Below are 16,081 nucleotides of genomic sequence, written 5' to 3'. Positions count from 1 at the left end.
GGGGGGAGGGGGCTGCCACCGGCATCTCCATGTGCCACTGTCCCTGTGCCTGGCCCCACACACACAGGAGCGAGACCTGCCCTCGGGTGGGCCCGCGGCACAGCTGCCGCACAGCCCCTTTATTGCCTGCAGCGAGGGGGGGGGGTCCCACAACCGGCCCCAGATGCCTGAGCACCCCACCCTGGTGGGGGCAGCTGAGCCCCGGTGTCCCCTGCCGTGTCCCCTGGCTGGCAGCCTGCCCGCTGCATCGTCCCAGCAGGAGCGAGGGCCCGGCCCCGGCTCCGGTGGCTACCCTGTGGGGAAGCGAGGCCGGTGTCCCGGTGCCCCCGGTGTCCCGGTGCCCCCGGTGTCCCGGTGCCCCCGGCACCGCAGCTGCAGCGGACGGACAGTGAATAAATAGGACAAGAGCACCAGGCCGGCTGCTGAGCCACGGTCTGTCCCAGCACGTCTGCTGGTTCTGGTGGGGACGAGGTGAACCGAGAGGTAGGGGACGTCTGGACGGAGCCTGGCACCATCCTGGTCGCACAAGGCCGCCAGGGCAGGTCGGCACCGTCCTCTGGAGGCAGCCAGGGTTGTCTGTGTCACAGCTCATCGTGCGGGATGTGGAGCGCGTGGTCACACAGGTCTGCAGTGACAAAGAGCAACACACTCAGCATGCGGCTGAGCCCCGGGGGACCCATCCCTTCCCCCTCATCCCTGGCCACTGCAGCGTAGGGATGAGCCACGTGCAGTGCACCGGGGCCAGGCACGCCGTGACCCCGCGCCCAGGGGACACCTGCGCTTCCCCCTCACTTTGTTCTGCAGTTAATGAGAAACGCGGCGGCTGGGACAGAGCTGCTGGCCCGGTGTTTCCCCAGGCCCAGCAGCCACAGCCGCTCGGCAGACCCCCACCAGCCTGGGGCAGGCAGGAGGTACCGGCCGAGCCCCAGGGGCAGACCCCCAAGACCCTCCCTGGGGAAGGAGCGTTTCCCCCAAGGCGTGAGCCTGGTACAGAAGGGACCCACCCTGCAGCGCAGGTTACGTGGCCACGTTCATTAATAGAAAAGCACAAAGGTCGCGCCGTGCCCTGACCCCGGGTATTTGTGAGCTGGAAATAGCCCTGTGGGAAGGGAGATGCCGCAGGGCGGGCGCCCGGCCATTGGCTGTGCCAGGAGCCAGGAGCCCTGTGCCGGAGCAGCCGGCACTGACGGCAGCTGCCCTGGCTCGGCCCCAGGCAGCACAGCCAAAAAAAGCCACATGCAGCTGGGCAAGCCCAGGGAGCTGCACCCTGGCGCGGGGCTAAGGGACATCGGGGAGCACCCGCAGCTCCTCAGCATCCCCCCAACTCTGGGCCAGCAGCTCCTCCTCTTCCAGCACCGATGGAGCAGCTGTGAACCCCCAGGGCAGCAGGAGATACCCCTCCCCAGGACCCCCCAGCCCAGCTCACCCGTCCGCTTGCTGCAGAGCCGGTCCTTGACGTTGTCGGCCTCGTGGGAGAGGAATTCTATGAGTTCGTCCTCGTACTCCTCGGCAATGCTCTCACACTGCAAGGGGAGCCACTGGGGGATCAGCCAGCACCACCAGCACCCGGGGGAGCCCAGAGCCAGGCCCCCCCCCCAGCCCGGGAGCAGGTTCCTTCCCTCCAGCCCCAGGAAGGACAAGGGAAAGCAGCTGGGAGCTGCCGGTGGGACCAGCTCAGCCCTAGAAGGGCCACGGCTGCCCAACACAGCAGGTCCCACCACCCAAAACCTCTGCCGAGCCTCAACAGACGCCATGAGAACCCAGGCCCTGCACACACCGCAAACTTCAGGCTGGAAGCCACGTCTCCATCGATTTTGACCCCGGAGAGGTCCATCTTGGTCCCGTCGTGGGAGATCACCCGGACGTAGCTCTTCCGGTGCGTGGATGGATCCACTTTTTCCCCATATTCCTTCATCTTCTCGCACACCCGCTCCAGCAGCTCTGTCAGATGTGCCTCCGACCGGGCGTAGGGCACCTGTGGCAGGAGCGAGGGAACAGCGGGGTCAGGCCTTCGAGCGTGACAGCGGAATGGGAACACTGGACCAGCACCTTTCCCCGGGAGCTGGGGAGCACTGAGAAAGGGTCAGACATCCCCATGGATGCTCTGGGGCCGCGCTGGAGATGAGCAGCTGAGGAACGGGAATTGGGGCCCATCCACCCGATGCGGCTCTGAGCCCTCTCGTCTCCCCTGGCCTTTGACACGCGGCCGCTGCCCCGACTCCACCGCAGCCTTCACCCGCTCACCCGGCACCGCGGGCCCGTCCCACTGGCAGACTTCTCACCTCCACAACCGACTGGCTGCCGTCAGGGTTGATCCGGAACGAGCCCATCTGGATGGTTTTCCTGGGGTCGACCTGGGCGATCTCCCACTCCAGCTCATCCACCAGTGCCCGACACGCTGCAGTGGACGCAGGCGTCAGCGGCCCGGAGCTAACAGCATCCATCTGCCTCAGCCCCTGGTACTGACACACCTGCGGCTACCCAAAGCCGCTGGGAGGAACCGGTGTAACTGGTGCTGCTGGCCAATGGAGACGGCGTGTCTGTGGGGAGCAGGTCCCCAGGGCCCTTCGGGAGTGTTTGCCCATCCGAGCAGGGTGAACGCGGACAGGCAGCAGCCACCACAGGACAAGGGGGTCCCACCAGCCGCCCCAGGCCCGCACTGTCCCATCCTGTCCTGCCCCAGCCCCGCTGCCCTGCCCCAGCCCCCCACACCTCCGCAGTGCAGGTCCTGGCTCCGGCGGGCGCAGGCGGCGGGCAGCAGCGCAGCCAGGGCCACGGCCAGGCAGAGCGCGGGCGGGATCCGGCCCCTCATCCTCACGGCTCTGCTGCTGCGTCACCTGCGGGCACAGGCAGCTCCAGCCCGCAGCCCCCACCCCCTCCCGGCTCCCCCGAGGCCCACACCAGGCAGGGCCCCCCCAGCGCCCCTGTCCCCCACACAGCCCCACTGCCTGCAGGGCTCTGTCCACGGCACTCCCCTTCCCGAAGCCCCCCGCCTCTGCAGGGCCCGTCTGTGCCCCTGGGCACCACAGGGACCCTGCCCTATAGGCTTGAGCCCAGAGCCCCCTCCCCTATAGACTTCAGCCCGGAGTCCCCTATAGAACCCCCTCCCCTATAAGGTCGACCCCAGAATCCCCTACAGAGCCCCCTCCCATAGAGGCTTGAGCGCAGAGACCTCTAGAGTCCCCTCACCTATAGAGCTGAGCCTAGAGCCCCCTCCCCTATAGGCTCGAGCCCAGAGACCCCTTCCCCTATGGACTTGAGCTCTGAGTCCCCTACGGAGTTCCCTCCTCTGTAGAGTCAAGCCCAGAGTCCCCTGTAGAGCCCCCTCCCCTATAAGGTCGAGCCCCGAATCCCTTATAGACTTGAGCCCAGAGACCCCTACAGAGTCCCTTCCCTTACAGCATCACGCCTAGAGCCCCCTCCCCTATAGGCTTGAGCCTAAAATCCCCTACAGAGCACTCTCACCTATAGGGTCAAGCCCAGAGTCCCCTATAGAACCCCCTCCCGTACAGGCTCGAACCCAGAGTCCCTTACAGAGCCCCCTTCCCTATAGGCTCGAGCCCAGAGACCCCTATAGAGCCCCCTCCCCTATAGGCTCGAGCCCAGAGACCCCTATAGAGCCCCCTCCCCTATAAGGTCGAGCCCAGAGACCCCTATAGAGCCCCCTCCCGTACAGACTTGAACCCAGATGCCCTCACAGAGCCCAGTCCCCTCCAGGCCGGCGCTCGGAGCCCCCGCGGACCCCCCGCCCCGCCGGACCGTGCCCAGAGCCGCGGGCCCAGACGAGCCCCCCGTACCGCGCCGCGCTCCCGTCCCGCTCCGCCGCCCCCCGCCCGGGCCGGCTGCCCCCGGGCTGCCCGCGGCACCGCCCGGCCCGCCGCGCCGCTCGGCCCGGCCCGCCGCGGGGCAAGGCCGCTCATGGAGGGCAGCGGCGGGCCCGGGCGGGGCGGCAGAGCCGGTGGGACCGGCCGGGTCGCTCCTTGGCCGGCGGCGGGGCCGCCCTGCGCGCAGGCAGCGCTACGGGCAGCCCGGGGAGAGCGCGGAGGGCCCCGGCGCCGCCAGGGCCCGGGCCGCGTGGCGCTCGGGCCCGGGGGGGGCGGGGCCTGGCGTGACTCCGCCCCCTCCGCCCCGCCCCCGGTGCCGGCCTCGCTCGGGCCCCGGTGCCTCCCCGCCGCGTCCCCTCTCCCAGCTCCGTTCCCAGTGCCGCCGCGTCCCAGCTCCCCGTGCCGGCCCCGCTCGGGCCCCGGTGCCTCCCGGCTCCACTCCCGCCCGGGGCCCGGGTCCTCCCCCGCCGCGTCCCCGCTCCCGGCTCCACTCCCGGGGCCAGCCCCGCCCAGGGCCCGGGTCCTCCCCATCGCAGCCCCGCTCCCGGCTCCCGGGTCCTCCCCGCCATGTCCCCACTCGGGGTCCAGCTCTTCCGCGCCCTTTCCCCGGTGCCGGTCCCGAACCCAAGGAGCAGACGGCGGCACGGGTGTCCGAGGTTGCTTTATGAAGGCGCCCGGGCCGGCGGGCGAGGTGGGGGGGTCAGTGATTCCCGGTACCGGCAGGGAGAGGGAAGCCCGGGGCACCGGGCCCCGGGGAGGCCCGGGAAGGGGGGGGGGGGGGGGGTTGTTGGGCAGGGTCGGGGACAGCCCCGTCCCCGCTGCTGGTTCCTTCCAGTTCCACACGTGTCCGCCTCCCGCGGGGGGGTCCCAGGGCTGCTCCTCGCTGGGGGCCAGGGGGTCCGCTCACAGGGCCAGCACCGGGGGGTACACGGCCCCATCTGCCGGAGAGAAAGTGGGGTGAGGGGGGGGGCGGGGAGGGGGGCGGCGGGGCACGGGGGGGCTGCGGCGGTGCCTTACGCTTGGGGCTGCTCTGGCTGTCGGGCTCCGGCACCTTCCAGTCCATCTTGCGTCCCTTCTCGTAGAGACCCTTGAGCACCTTGCGGAAATCCTCGGGCTCGGCGCCCTGCGGGCTCAGCTCCAGGTACTTGCGGTAGAGCTGCAGCGCCGTGCGCGCGTCCTCGATGCTATCGTGGGTCTCCCCCTGGATCTTCAGGTCTGCGGGGACAACCCCCGGTCAGGGAGGGGGCTGGCAGGGACCCCTGGGGAGGGGGGATCTGCCCCCACTCCCATCCCTCCCAGATCCAAGGGTTCAGCCACTGACCCAGGAAGTACCAGGCGAGGAAGCGCAGGGAAATCATCCTCTTCCTCGGGATGTGGAACAGGTAGACAGTGTCAATCACCTGGTCTTTGGGCACCTGGAAAGCGGAGAGGGTCCTGCTGCCAGGGCCACCGCGGGGGGGCAAGCCCCAGCACTGCCCCCACCTCCCGGCCGCACCCCGAGACCCTCATGGCCGGGCTGAGGGAGGGGGGCTCAGCACTGTCACCATCAGGTTGATGACACGGAAGTCCTTCTGCAGCCCGTGGCCCACGAACTTGACTCCCACATCGATGAGGAAGCGCAATTTCAGGTAGGTGGATTTGAGAGTAGTGAGGTGCTTGGAGGAGATCTTGGCATCCAGGTCTCCCGGCTTGATCCCCGAGTACTGGGTCAGGTAATCCACCACCTGCAGAGCCCAAGGCCTGTGGAGGTGTGGCTGGGAGGGCCGGGGGGCAGCCGTGGGGGGCTGCCCCCTCCCCGATTCCCCTGCCAGCATCCCACGGAGGGCACCGTCATTATTACAGGTGCCCCTCCGTGGAGCGGGAGGCAGAGTGGGTCCATGTCCTCCCTGTGGGGCTGAGGAGCTGTGCGAAGCCAGGCGGGAGCCCCGTACCTGCTCTTGGGTGGAGATGTAGTCATCGATGAAGGGGATGCCCTCGTTGGGACCCTGCCCGCGCACACACGTGATCCTGGCCACTGACATCTGGCTGGGCTTGATGGTGGATTTGGTCCCGTCACTGCGCAGCTCGGCCTCCTCCTGCCGTGGGTGAGGACAGCGGGGTGACCGACAGCACCCAGAGGGTGCCCCGGCCCCCCAGCCCCCAGCGCGGGGAGGCCTGACCTCATTCAGCGTGACAAACTCGGCGTCCAGCCCCACCAGGTCGCCCGCCTGCGGCATTTCACTCAACATGAGGGGGATGAAGGTGGCGTGGCACTTGCGCTGCTTGCGAGCCAGGGAGGCCTCCGCCAGCAGCACACTGGCTTCGATGGGGTTCTTGACTGCAGGAAAAGGGGAAGGGAGATGAGCCACGAGCCGCCACCACTGGCCACGCCACCACTTCCACCCCAGACACTCACTGACGAGGTTGTACTTGGCGTTGAGGTTCCTCCGGGCGTAGTAGAGGATAGCTGGCACCTTCCAGCTCATGTCAAACTGCACCGCCTCGCACTGTGGGGGAGGGGGGGGGGGGGGTCAGTGCAGGGACAGCCTGGTGTGGGGTGCTCCCGTGAGCAGCAGGAACCCCCCCAGTGGGGTCCCCGCTGCCTCGACAGCCCCGAGTGCTCACCTTATCCACTGGCTCGATGAGGAAGTCATTGAAGAGGTACCACTGCTGGTGTGTGACTCCCTGGGGGGAGAGGTACAGGCCTTAGGGCCCCCCCCCCCCAGGCAAATGCAATGACTCCTCCACCCAATTACCAGGGAAAGGGGGGTGTGACAATGCCATGTGGGAACTCCCGCCCTTCCTGGGACACGGTGGGGAAATCCCTGCCGGCCTGGGTGGTGACCACACGTACTTGAAGCCCTCGGGCTGGACAGGCACAGTCTCTGCCCGACTCCTAACCAAAACTCCACGGAGATGCAACAGATAAGAGACAGGGATGCAGCCTTGACACACTCTGGGAACTCCTGGCTTGGGCATCTCCACCAGACAAGGACTGCCCAGACCAGCCCCCTTTTCTCGGGCAGGGCGAGGATGTCCCAGCCCTTACCTGGAAACACAAGGACAAGCTGGCAACGTGCCCGTCACCAGGAGGAACCAGCCTGAGTGAGTGTGGGAAGAGTGCTCCTCCAGCCCTTCCCTGCCCGCAAGGTGCCTGAGCGGCTCCTGGCTGTGAGGGCTGCCTAGCACGCTCAGCCAGACGCTCAACGTTTGGCTCAGGGACCCAGGAACGGTTCCCATTAAACAACCCGATCCCCCAGCACGCTGTGGGCGAGAAGCCTTTGGCAAGGCAGGACGCCGGGGAAGCAGGGCTGCTCTCAGCAGCCTGTGGGTCTGGTGGCTGTGGGTGGGAGAGCACCCATCCCGCAGGGCTTCTCACCTCCTTCCGTTGGTGGTAGGTCTCTCCCACCTTGATGTGCCCCACCAGGCTGCCCCCCGTGCGGGAATCCAGGATGTGGACAACAGTGGCCATGAGATCGTAGATGTACACGGACTCGGGGTCATCAGTTGGGCTCAGCTGCAGGAGGAAATGTCCGAGCTCTCGGCTGTCTGCCAGGCCTCCAACCCAGACCCCAGAGCTCGGATATGCCGTCTCACCAGCAGCCCGGAGGTTTCCACCCCCGCCTGAGGTGTCTCTGAGACAGCCTCGTCATCTCTCGCCCAAACACACTCGGCAGAAAGTGGTTCTGAAGCGGTTCTGCTCCCACAGCCCCACGTGCACACAACCACGTAGTCCTAGAGGGATCTCGTCAGCCTTTACCTCATCGGTCTCACTCCAGTTGCAGACATCGAGCTCCTTGCTCTTGGTGAGCCTCATCTTGATGGCGTGAGGGATCCAAATGTTCTTCAGTTCCTCCACAGAAGGATACGAATGCCCCGTGTCAGGGTTCCCCAGCTCCTTCCTGCATGGGGAATCATGGAAAGTTGAGTCAAAGGGAGCCACAAGACGTCATCCAGGCCAACTTCTCCGGGGCAGGATTCCCACCATCCCACCCGTCCACTCGCCCACCCATTCCTAAACCTTCTGCAGGGCAGATGGGGAAGCCACAGCTGCACCACTTCCCCACACCGGCCTAGAGCAGGACCCTGGGAAAGGTGGTCAGCTGAAGTTGGCCAGAAAGGGCTCTACATGCTTCTGGGTCTTTTGTCGGTCTGAAAAGGGAAGGGGGATGAGGGCTGGGGGCTCAGAAGTGGGGCACAAGGTGGACCACGAGCGGTATCTGAAGGAGATGCTGCGCAGAGCACCCATACAGGGTCACAGTCTCAGAGAAGCAACGAGACTGTTCCAGTTCAGAGCCCGAGGGCAGCTACAGACAGGTGGATTATCAGATTATCAGACAAGAAATAGCCCTGAGCTCTCCAAGGCCCAGAGAACAACGCAGAAAGTGTCACTGCTCAGAGTCGCCACCCCAGGAAGGGTCACCTACCACTCTCCAAGAGAGATTTCTTTTCCTTTGGTGATCTCAAAGCCTCCTCTCTTCATCATGGCTCTCTGAAAGGCATACTGGCAACGAAACACAGGCAAGCGTCAGCGCGGAGTGACAGGCTGGGCTTGGGAACACGTGGGTGACAGCCAGGCCAGAAGTGGGGAAAAGACAAGGACTTTAAAGCCGGTGACAAGGAAAAAAAGACAGCGAGGGAAACCCAACTGTCCGCCCGCTCTCTGCTGGGCTCGTGTTCTGGGAAGCAGGCACTGCCTTGCTGCTCCTAGGTCCTGGGGGCCTGGGGGAATGCAAGAGCGGCTCTACTGCAGTCCCGTCAGCTTTGTCATGGCAGATCTTGTCTTTTCCAACTCCAAACGCACGGCTCACGCTACAAGCGTGACCAAATACCACCGCGTCCTTTGTGAGCAAAGTAGGGTGATGCTCAGGTGGAGAGCAAGAGACTGTTAGAGACAGCGCGATCAGAGTGAAAACACCTCCGGCAGAACTGGACACGCAGCAACCCCCATATGCCAGGGAGAACAAGCCTGCTTCTGCCCCGAAGTGTCTCCCCCACCTCAGCCTGTGTCTTCCAGAAATCTGCCTCCTTGGAGCTGTTCACCTCACAGTTAATGACCAGGACGTCCGGCAGGCAGCGGATGTTCCGGGTCTGGACCTGCAGGGAGAGTAGGAAATGGAAACTGGATGGAAACTGGGCAGCACCGAGAGCCCTGGAGAGGCTCAAAACCAGATTTGGCACGGGCTACCCTCTTCCCTCCTCCAACGCCTTCGCTTGCGGAGCCTCCTCCCCACTGCCTGGCTGGGTTCCTGGTAGCTAGGGGTGCTGCAAGAGCAGGTGTGCTCAGCTCCTGGGGTGTTTTCCCTCTGCCCCCTACCCCAGGGGGATTGGGCTGGGATCCCCATGACCTGCGAGACACATTCCAGTGTTCAAACAGCCCAGGAAATACCCCACGCCATTCCAGCTTGCCATCCAGGCCAGGAACCGAATCTCCGGCATCCACTCAGGAGGTTCCCCACTGACTAATGGAGAAACTGCCCCGACTCAGCCGGTGGCACAGGGTGCTTATACCCTTCTCCCACCTGCCCTTACAGCCTGAGAGGTGTGACACGCTCGCACCCCGCTCCTGGGCTCACCGTGGGCTGGTACTTCTCACAGTTCTCACACCAGGCTTGCGTGTTCTGCTCCAAGCAGATGCTTCGCTTTAAAATTTGAGCAAACTCATAATCTTTGACTGGTTTTTCTGAAGGGAGAAAGGAGAATAACGTCACCTTCCGCACACAAATCTTTACCAACTTAGCTCAGCCAAACCTCTGGGGTTTTCCTCACAACCACCAGCGAGAAGGTCAACCCCCAAATCTGCTTTTCTGTAGCCAAAAGCTCGGCTGGTTGGAAACCCATCCCTAGACCTTGGCTGCTGGGTCTGCCGCAGCCCAGGACGGACCACTGCAGTAGCTCCTCACAGCAGGTGTCTATCACCTGGTAAAGTCACAGCTCATTAATACGGACGACAAACCCCGCCTGGCCACAGAAATGCAGCAGCGTTAAAACACGCCAGGCCCTGCCCTGCCCTGCCCACCCCCGCCTCTTACCAGTGCTCTCGGGGTAGGAGAGGGTAAAGAGCAGCGTGGAGGACACGCGGACCGTTTCCTTGCCACAGCGACACATGCTGCAGTTCTCCATCTCACAGCTGAACAGCTGCCCGATAACCGAGTCCCCCGAGGACCCAAAGCTGCTGGAGAAAAAAAGAGTACCGGGGTTAGCAGGATCCCAGCAATCCCTGCGGAGCAGAGCTGGCTGATACTGTGGGCTGAGCGCTGGGGACCCAAACATCTTGGGCTGCACAAGGGCCGTTCAGGGCCAGCACCCAAATTCCAGCAGCTCTTGGGGAATCAGCCATACGGCTTCTGGAGCCAGTGCCCTCCGTGCAGCCCCGACCCCCCCCAAGCTGGGCTTAGGGGGGACAGAGGTTCAGCCCAGGGTTCAAACCCTGCCATATGGGAGCCTGCAGCTCCACGTGTTCCCATGCAGCCCTCAGGGGCAGGCGTAAGTGGCAAGAAAGTTCCTTCTTGAGTGATGGATGGGGCCGCTGGGAGCCAGCCCCCCTCCCTGGTGTGGTTGTTCCCTGCCCTGTCCCCAGGCTAGGGACTTACCTGCTGCCAGCCCCCCGATATGCCTGTGGTCCCTCCTGCTCCTGGGTTTCCTGGTGCAGTTGAGTAAGGATGAAACGGTTCCAGCTCTGAATCAGCCGCCCCAGGTTCACCTTCCCTGTGGCTTCGTCCGAGTCAGCCAGGATCAGCCCCAGCGCTGAAGCCTCTGGGATTGTACGGAAAGCCCGCAAAAAGTTGCTTCCCTGGGGATGGGGCAAGAGTGGTATGTCACCGAGGTCAAGTGACAGGAGTTTCCATGCTGTCTGATGCCATCACCCCAGGACCTGGCACCACCCAGATCCTGCTCCTCTGTGATCTCTCTAACCCCCAGCCTGCCGGCCTCACGTCACGCCTGGGCTCACCACGGACCTGGCAGGGGTCTCCTCGGGACAGGTCCAGCATGTGGAAGAGCAAGCCCAGCTCGCAGCCCAGGCAGAACTCCTTCTGGCACAGGTGGTTCTGGACAAGGCAGCGAACTGGCTCCAAGAAATATAGCACCTGCCCGAGACAGAGCAGTCAGGGGAGGTGCCAGGGGTCGCGGTGGGCTGGGCAGGGCTGGGGCATCTCCCACCTGGATCATGCAGTTGCAGTAGGCGTTTGGGATATGGGGCTCCAGGCCCGCAAACAGCGTCTTGTTGTAATGCTTGAAGTCAAAGTCTTCCAGCCCCAGCTTGGAGTATTTGATCGTGACCTAAGCAGAGACATGATGTGTTAAAGGGACACCCTCCCACGGCAGGGGACAGCGGCACAACACCTAGGTGCTCCCCACGGAGACAAGGGCAGGTGCCTGGACCCATGCGTGTCCTTGGCCGCAGACAAGCCCAGCCCAGGGACTCCCAGCTAGCCTCCCACTGGGCCCCAGAAGGCCACTACCTTCCTGTACTTCTTGGCCACCATGTAGAGGTGTGGCTCCTCTTCCCGCCCGATTGGGGACTCGGGGACTTGGCTGAAGCTGTCAAACTCATTGTCCGTCTCTTTTAACCGATAGGGAATCTGCAAGGGGGAAGAAAAGGAAAAAGCGGCTCAACCCTGGTGAGGAGAGAAGTCCCATGTACTGAAACAAGCAAGTCCTGGGCTTTCCTGCCACCCTGAACGAGCAAAGGAATAAACCAAAAGGAGGAGGGCCCTCCCTCAACCTGCACCAGGCCTCCACACCTTCCCTCTCACAAGGGACTTGTCACTGTGGGAAACTACAGTGGTGCTGCGGGCAAGGGCAAAACACAGCAGTGTTTTCCCAAGGGCAAGGGACGTGCCATAAACCTCCAAACCGGACAGCTCAACTCTTTCCTACCACAGAGCGAGCTATCGATAGAACCGGGATTCTGGCCCAAGGGGGAGACCCCAGCCCTCCCCCAGGGCTGGCTCACCTGCCGACGCTGCTCAAGAAAAGCTGTTGCCTCTAAACTCTACACCTGCCCCCTGCAACACCCCCAGCCAGAGAATTTCATCTCAGCCCTGTCCCTCATCCCTGTGGAAAGCTCCGAGATCGTTCAGCACGCAGGAAGAATTCCATCCCTCCCAGAACTGCAGACCCCTGCTGCCGGTAGAGGTACCCCACGCCCCACGCAACCCCCTCCTGAGAGCGGGTACCTGGTTGCGGAGCTTGGTCCTTGGGTTTGGGGCGTAACCGATGAACCCCACTTTCTTCATGGTGCGCAAAATCTCGGGATCTACCGGAGGGGCTCGCCTGCAAAACACACTGCGACTCGGAGGCTGCTCGGTTTGGCGGCAGCGTTTAACCCAGGGCCTTGCTAGGTGCGCTCAGAGACCCACCAGTGGGTCACGAGGGGTTTCCCCACTCAGTCCTTCCCTCAGGTTCATCTTCCACAGCAAGAAAAACACTTGGGCTACACCAAAACACGGCAGCAGCGCTGGGCGCGGGCGTGTTTGGGATAGGGCTCAGGCAGAGGAAAAACAGAGTTTTCACACAGGCAGGATGCAGCCAGGATCCCACTGGGATCTCCCCACTGGGAAGACCGTACCCAACTGTCTTCAGACCTGCCCGGTCACCGCACCTCAGCAGTTAAGCTCCACCATGGGGAACTTGTCTTGCATTTCGCAGGGCACGTGACCAGGAAGGGCAGCACCAGCCACAAGAGGGGGGACACTGGGGCGGGGGGGGGGGGACACACACGACCAGGGGGAGCAACAGAGCCGCTCTCCTGCTCCCAAGGGGACCCAGGGGAGGGAGAGGAACTCTGCCAGGGCCAGCTTTCCTGTGCTGGTTTTTGCTGGTAAATTACCGGGGTGCCGGGGCAGAGTTTGCAGCGGGCCAGTCGGAGAGCAGGGTGTCGCTAGTCAGTGGCACGGGGATAAGCGAGAGTGGTACAAGGTCCTGATTCCAGTCCAAGTGGGGCAGCGTGTCCACGATGCAGGGCAAGGCAAAGTCAGTCTCTCGGGAGTAGGTGTTGAAGGTGACCTCGGGGGAGTCAGCCCAGAGGTGGACACATCCCTCCGAGTCACCAAAGGCCAGCGCCTGTTTGCTGGCGGAGACGTCGAAGGTCATGATCAGGGGCCCAACGGTGTTCACGTGGAAGATGTCAGCAGGGTTGGCGAGGCCGGTGGGCTCGCAGAACTGGCACTGACCTGCGTGAGAGGGTCAGAGCAACGTGGCACCAGGGAGCAGGTGGGCAGCCGGCACACGGCGACCCAGCACGCCTCTTGCTTATGGGGGCATTTGAACCGGCTGGGTGCAGGTCAAGAGCGCTCAGCCAACTCTATCCCACTGAGATGTGACCCCGAACCTGTGGGATGCCGTGAGCGTCGCCCAGCTCTCGCCCGGGGAGCGGAACCCAGCCGGGTGGGGGATGCAGCTTCGCCCACCTGTCTGGGAGATGATGGCCAGGCGGGAGGTGTAGGTGGGGATGAAGCGGAGGAAGAAGGGATCGATGTGGACCTGCAGCGGGGTGGTGGCCCGCATCATGCGCAGGTCGTACACCTTCAGGAAGCGGTCACAGGCGAGGCCGTTCATTCGGCTGGAGAAGCCGCAGGTCACCAGCAGGTTCCCGTGGACATCAAAATCAGACAAGCTGCCCGAGTACGCGTCAAATTCATGCTCTACCACAAACGTGCGCAGATCGCGCAGAGAGACCTGGGAGGGCAAGACAGGGGTGCTGGGTGCCATGCAGGCAGCTGCCGGCTACTCGGGAGCCCCTTGAGCTCTGGGAGAAGCTGGACACCAGCGCCAGGGTATCCCAGAGAGAAGCCAAGCACCAGCAGGGCTGCCAGGTTGGATGAGGTTGGTGTTACCTTCCCCGAAGTGTGCCCACAGAAAAAGAAGCGGTTTGATTGCCTCATGATGGTGATGCCAGGAACCTCCACGGTATACTGGGAAGGAGGCAGAAGGGCAGCATGAGCAGGGCTGAGCCCCAGAACCAAGCACCTCCCTGCACCAGGGAGCAGCCTCCAGCCCGGCTGTACCTTCTGTGTCTCCTGGACGGTGTTGAGGTCTATCTCGATTACATGGTTCTGCAGCCCACCAACGAGCAGCGTGCTGTTGTCTGTCAGCAGGAGACTGTGCATGTCCTCAGACTCGTCCATGCTGAGGGAGAAGGGAGAGGACAGCCCTCACACTCCTGCCTAGCTTGGGGAGGCAGCAGGGAAGGGGGTGGAGGATCTGCCCTCGCCCTCCCCCACATCCAGCCTTCACAAGCTGGCAGAGGGGCCGGGACCATCTCCCCTGGGCACAGGGGCAGCTCATGGGGCCGGCACAAGCCACCTACTGCCAGGGGAAGGCACTCACAGGTAGTCAAAAATGATGAGGCCTCCCCGTGACATGTATTTCAGGTTGGTTTTGGTCAGGAAAAGGACACCGTTCTCCAGGCTCTGGATCTGGCGGATGTCGTCATTGCTGTTCACTTGGAAGGAGGAGTATCGCTCCAGCGTTGGGCCAAAGAAAGAGGTGGCGTGACCCTAAAACCAGCCGGGGACAGGCTTGTCAAGACCTGCCCCAGCTTCACTTGGATGCAATCCAGGCAAAGGCTGCTTTGCCCTGCGCCAGCTCCCAGGTGCAGGCAGGCTATCGGTCACCTCACAGCCTGGCCAGCCTACAGGGGTCTTCCTGCCCCACTGTGTGCCCCAAACCAAGGAAGACTGCTCAGCCTTTTCCCTTTCAGGCAAACACATGCAGGCACTAATAACGACCTAAAAGCTCCCACACATCAGGGAAGCAAAGTTACTTGAGAAGCACCAAGAGGCTCATGCTCCGAGACACATCAACCAGCTCCAGGCAGAAGCTCTGCACTGGTGCAGCACAACCCCAGCTTGAGCAGGACTCTCCAGCTCAGCCCCACACCGAGCTGCTCTCCCCCCACAGCCCACTCATCCCCAGGGTTGTGAGAACGGTGCAGCCAGCCCACCTCGGGCTGCAACCCTCCCTGCCCCGCTGCCAGAGTGGGCACCTACCCCGTGGTTCCCAACCCACAGCATCTCTTCGTGCAGGTCAAAATGGGAGACAGAGACAGGCACTCCCACTTCGGAGACGGCGGTGTGCAGCTCGCTGTACATGCCCTCCATGAGGTGCACAGAGTCCGGCACCGCGATACCCTCTAAAGGCACCCCCTCAGGATCCAGCTCCACGTTCTGCAGCAAGCTGGGGTTGAGATGGGGGTCCAGGACAGGGTCCAGCGCGGGGTGGAGGGGGGGCGCATACTCAGCAAGGGAGGGGTTGAGACCTTCAAAATTCATGGTGAAAACCAGCGTCTCCCTTTGAAACAGAAAAGGAACTAGGTCGGTCAGTCAGAAACACCAGGGCCTCCCAATTCTTAGAATCGGCGGCAGAGGCCCGGTGACTCCGAGGGATGGAAAAAGCGGCTGGAATCTCCAGTGAGTGTAAGGTGCAGCGCTCCTGCCAGGGCCACCGGCAGCACCCAGCTCACACAGGCAGCATGGCCGGTAAAGTCCCGTCCCAGGACACACTCAGAGCCCCGTCACGGCCGGGAGCCACCGGGGGAAGGAGCCCACAGCAGCCCCACGGCACTGGGCAGCCTCCCCAGCGGGTCAGACCCACTCCCGGAGCTCAGGGCTCCCGGTGACCTCGCCGCCGCGGCCTGCCCCGCCCCCTCCCCCGCCGCGGGAGGCGCCGGGCCAGTTCCGCACCCACCTCCCTTATCTCCGCAGGCCGGCACCGAACCCACCGGCGGTATCGGCGGCCGCAGGCCCGCGGCCGTTAGCGGCGGGGCCGGGCGGGGCCGGGCAGGGCACGGGGCCGGGCAGGGCACGGCGCGGGGCAGAGCACGGGGGGGGCCCAGGCCCGGCCCAGGCGGAGGCCGCTGAAGGGCCCCGGCCCTCCCCGCCGCGCTCCGAGCGCGGGGCCGCTACCCACAACCCCCCGCGCTCCGGCTAAGCATCCCACAGTGCCCCGCGCCCCGGGGCGACGGCGCCGTTACCCACAGCGCCCCGCACCCGCCGGTACCGAGCAGCCGCGGGCAGAGCCCCGCCAGGGCCGCGATCCCGGGCTCGTCCCGCTGCGCCGCCACGGCCGGGCCGGGGCCGCCGCCCCTCCCGCCGTCGCTATGACAACCGCGCCCCCCTCACGCCCGTCCGGCAAACCCGCCCGCCCCTGAGACTGGGGGACCAATGGCACCGCGGAGTCGCGGGCACTGACCAATCAGAGCCTGAGGAAGGCGGGACTAAACGTTGTGGCGGGTAGTGTGCGGGACGGCGCGGCGGAAGGGACAAAATGCCTCA

At 64.2% G+C, this 16,081-nt stretch overlaps 2 protein-coding genes across 4 annotated transcripts; both read right to left on the bottom strand.

Moving 5' to 3' along the window:
- Nucleotides 1-80: 80 nt before the first annotated feature.
- On the bottom strand, nucleotides 81-3,849 carry CNPY2 (canopy FGF signaling regulator 2). Its single transcript, XM_037370805.1, has 6 exons — nucleotides 3,798-3,849; nucleotides 2,713-2,837; nucleotides 2,283-2,398; nucleotides 1,778-1,975; nucleotides 1,427-1,523; nucleotides 81-625 (listed from the first exon to the last, which is right to left on the bottom strand). Exons 2-6 carry the CDS (start codon nucleotides 2,810-2,812, stop codon nucleotides 582-584), a joined length of 555 nt encoding a protein of 184 aa, XP_037226702.1. The 5' UTR covers nucleotides 2,813-2,837; nucleotides 3,798-3,849; the 3' UTR covers nucleotides 81-581.
- Nucleotides 3,850-4,467: 618 nt separating this feature from the next.
- PAN2 (poly(A) specific ribonuclease subunit PAN2) lies at nucleotides 4,468-15,933 on the bottom strand. 3 transcript variants are annotated; one of them, XM_037371154.1, is made up of 26 exons: nucleotides 15,807-15,933; nucleotides 14,798-15,098; nucleotides 14,136-14,305; nucleotides 13,814-13,934; nucleotides 13,643-13,720; nucleotides 13,217-13,484; nucleotides 12,637-12,979; nucleotides 11,984-12,080; nucleotides 11,267-11,386; nucleotides 10,965-11,084; nucleotides 10,763-10,891; nucleotides 10,397-10,596; nucleotides 9,836-9,978; nucleotides 9,380-9,486; nucleotides 8,802-8,900; nucleotides 8,231-8,307; nucleotides 7,564-7,705; nucleotides 7,183-7,320; nucleotides 6,429-6,488; nucleotides 6,220-6,310; nucleotides 5,984-6,141; nucleotides 5,756-5,899; nucleotides 5,369-5,548; nucleotides 5,146-5,239; nucleotides 4,842-5,039; nucleotides 4,468-4,762 (listed from the first exon to the last, which is right to left on the bottom strand). In XM_037371154.1, exons 2-26 carry the CDS (start codon nucleotides 15,077-15,079, stop codon nucleotides 4,728-4,730), a joined length of 3,594 nt encoding a protein of 1,197 aa, XP_037227051.1. In that variant the 5' UTR covers nucleotides 15,080-15,098; nucleotides 15,807-15,933; the 3' UTR covers nucleotides 4,468-4,727. The 3 variants fall into 3 exon arrangements, with proteins under 3 accessions (XP_037227051.1, XP_037227050.1, XP_037227052.1); XM_037371153.1 differs by lacking the exon at nucleotides 15,807-15,933 and adding an exon at nucleotides 15,495-15,765; XM_037371155.1 differs by lacking the exon at nucleotides 15,807-15,933 and having other exon boundaries at nucleotides 9,836-9,975; nucleotides 14,798-15,079.
- Between the last annotated feature and the right edge of the window lie 148 nt (nucleotides 15,934-16,081).

This window comes from Falco rusticolus, chromosome 19, assembly GCF_015220075.1.
Source record: "Falco rusticolus isolate bFalRus1 chromosome 19, bFalRus1.pri, whole genome shotgun sequence".
In the NCBI taxonomy this organism is placed as follows: domain Eukaryota; kingdom Metazoa; phylum Chordata; class Aves; order Falconiformes; family Falconidae; genus Falco; species Falco rusticolus.
The sequence above is the reverse complement of the archived record's forward strand: the minus strand, read 5'-3'. Positions and strand labels throughout refer to the sequence as shown.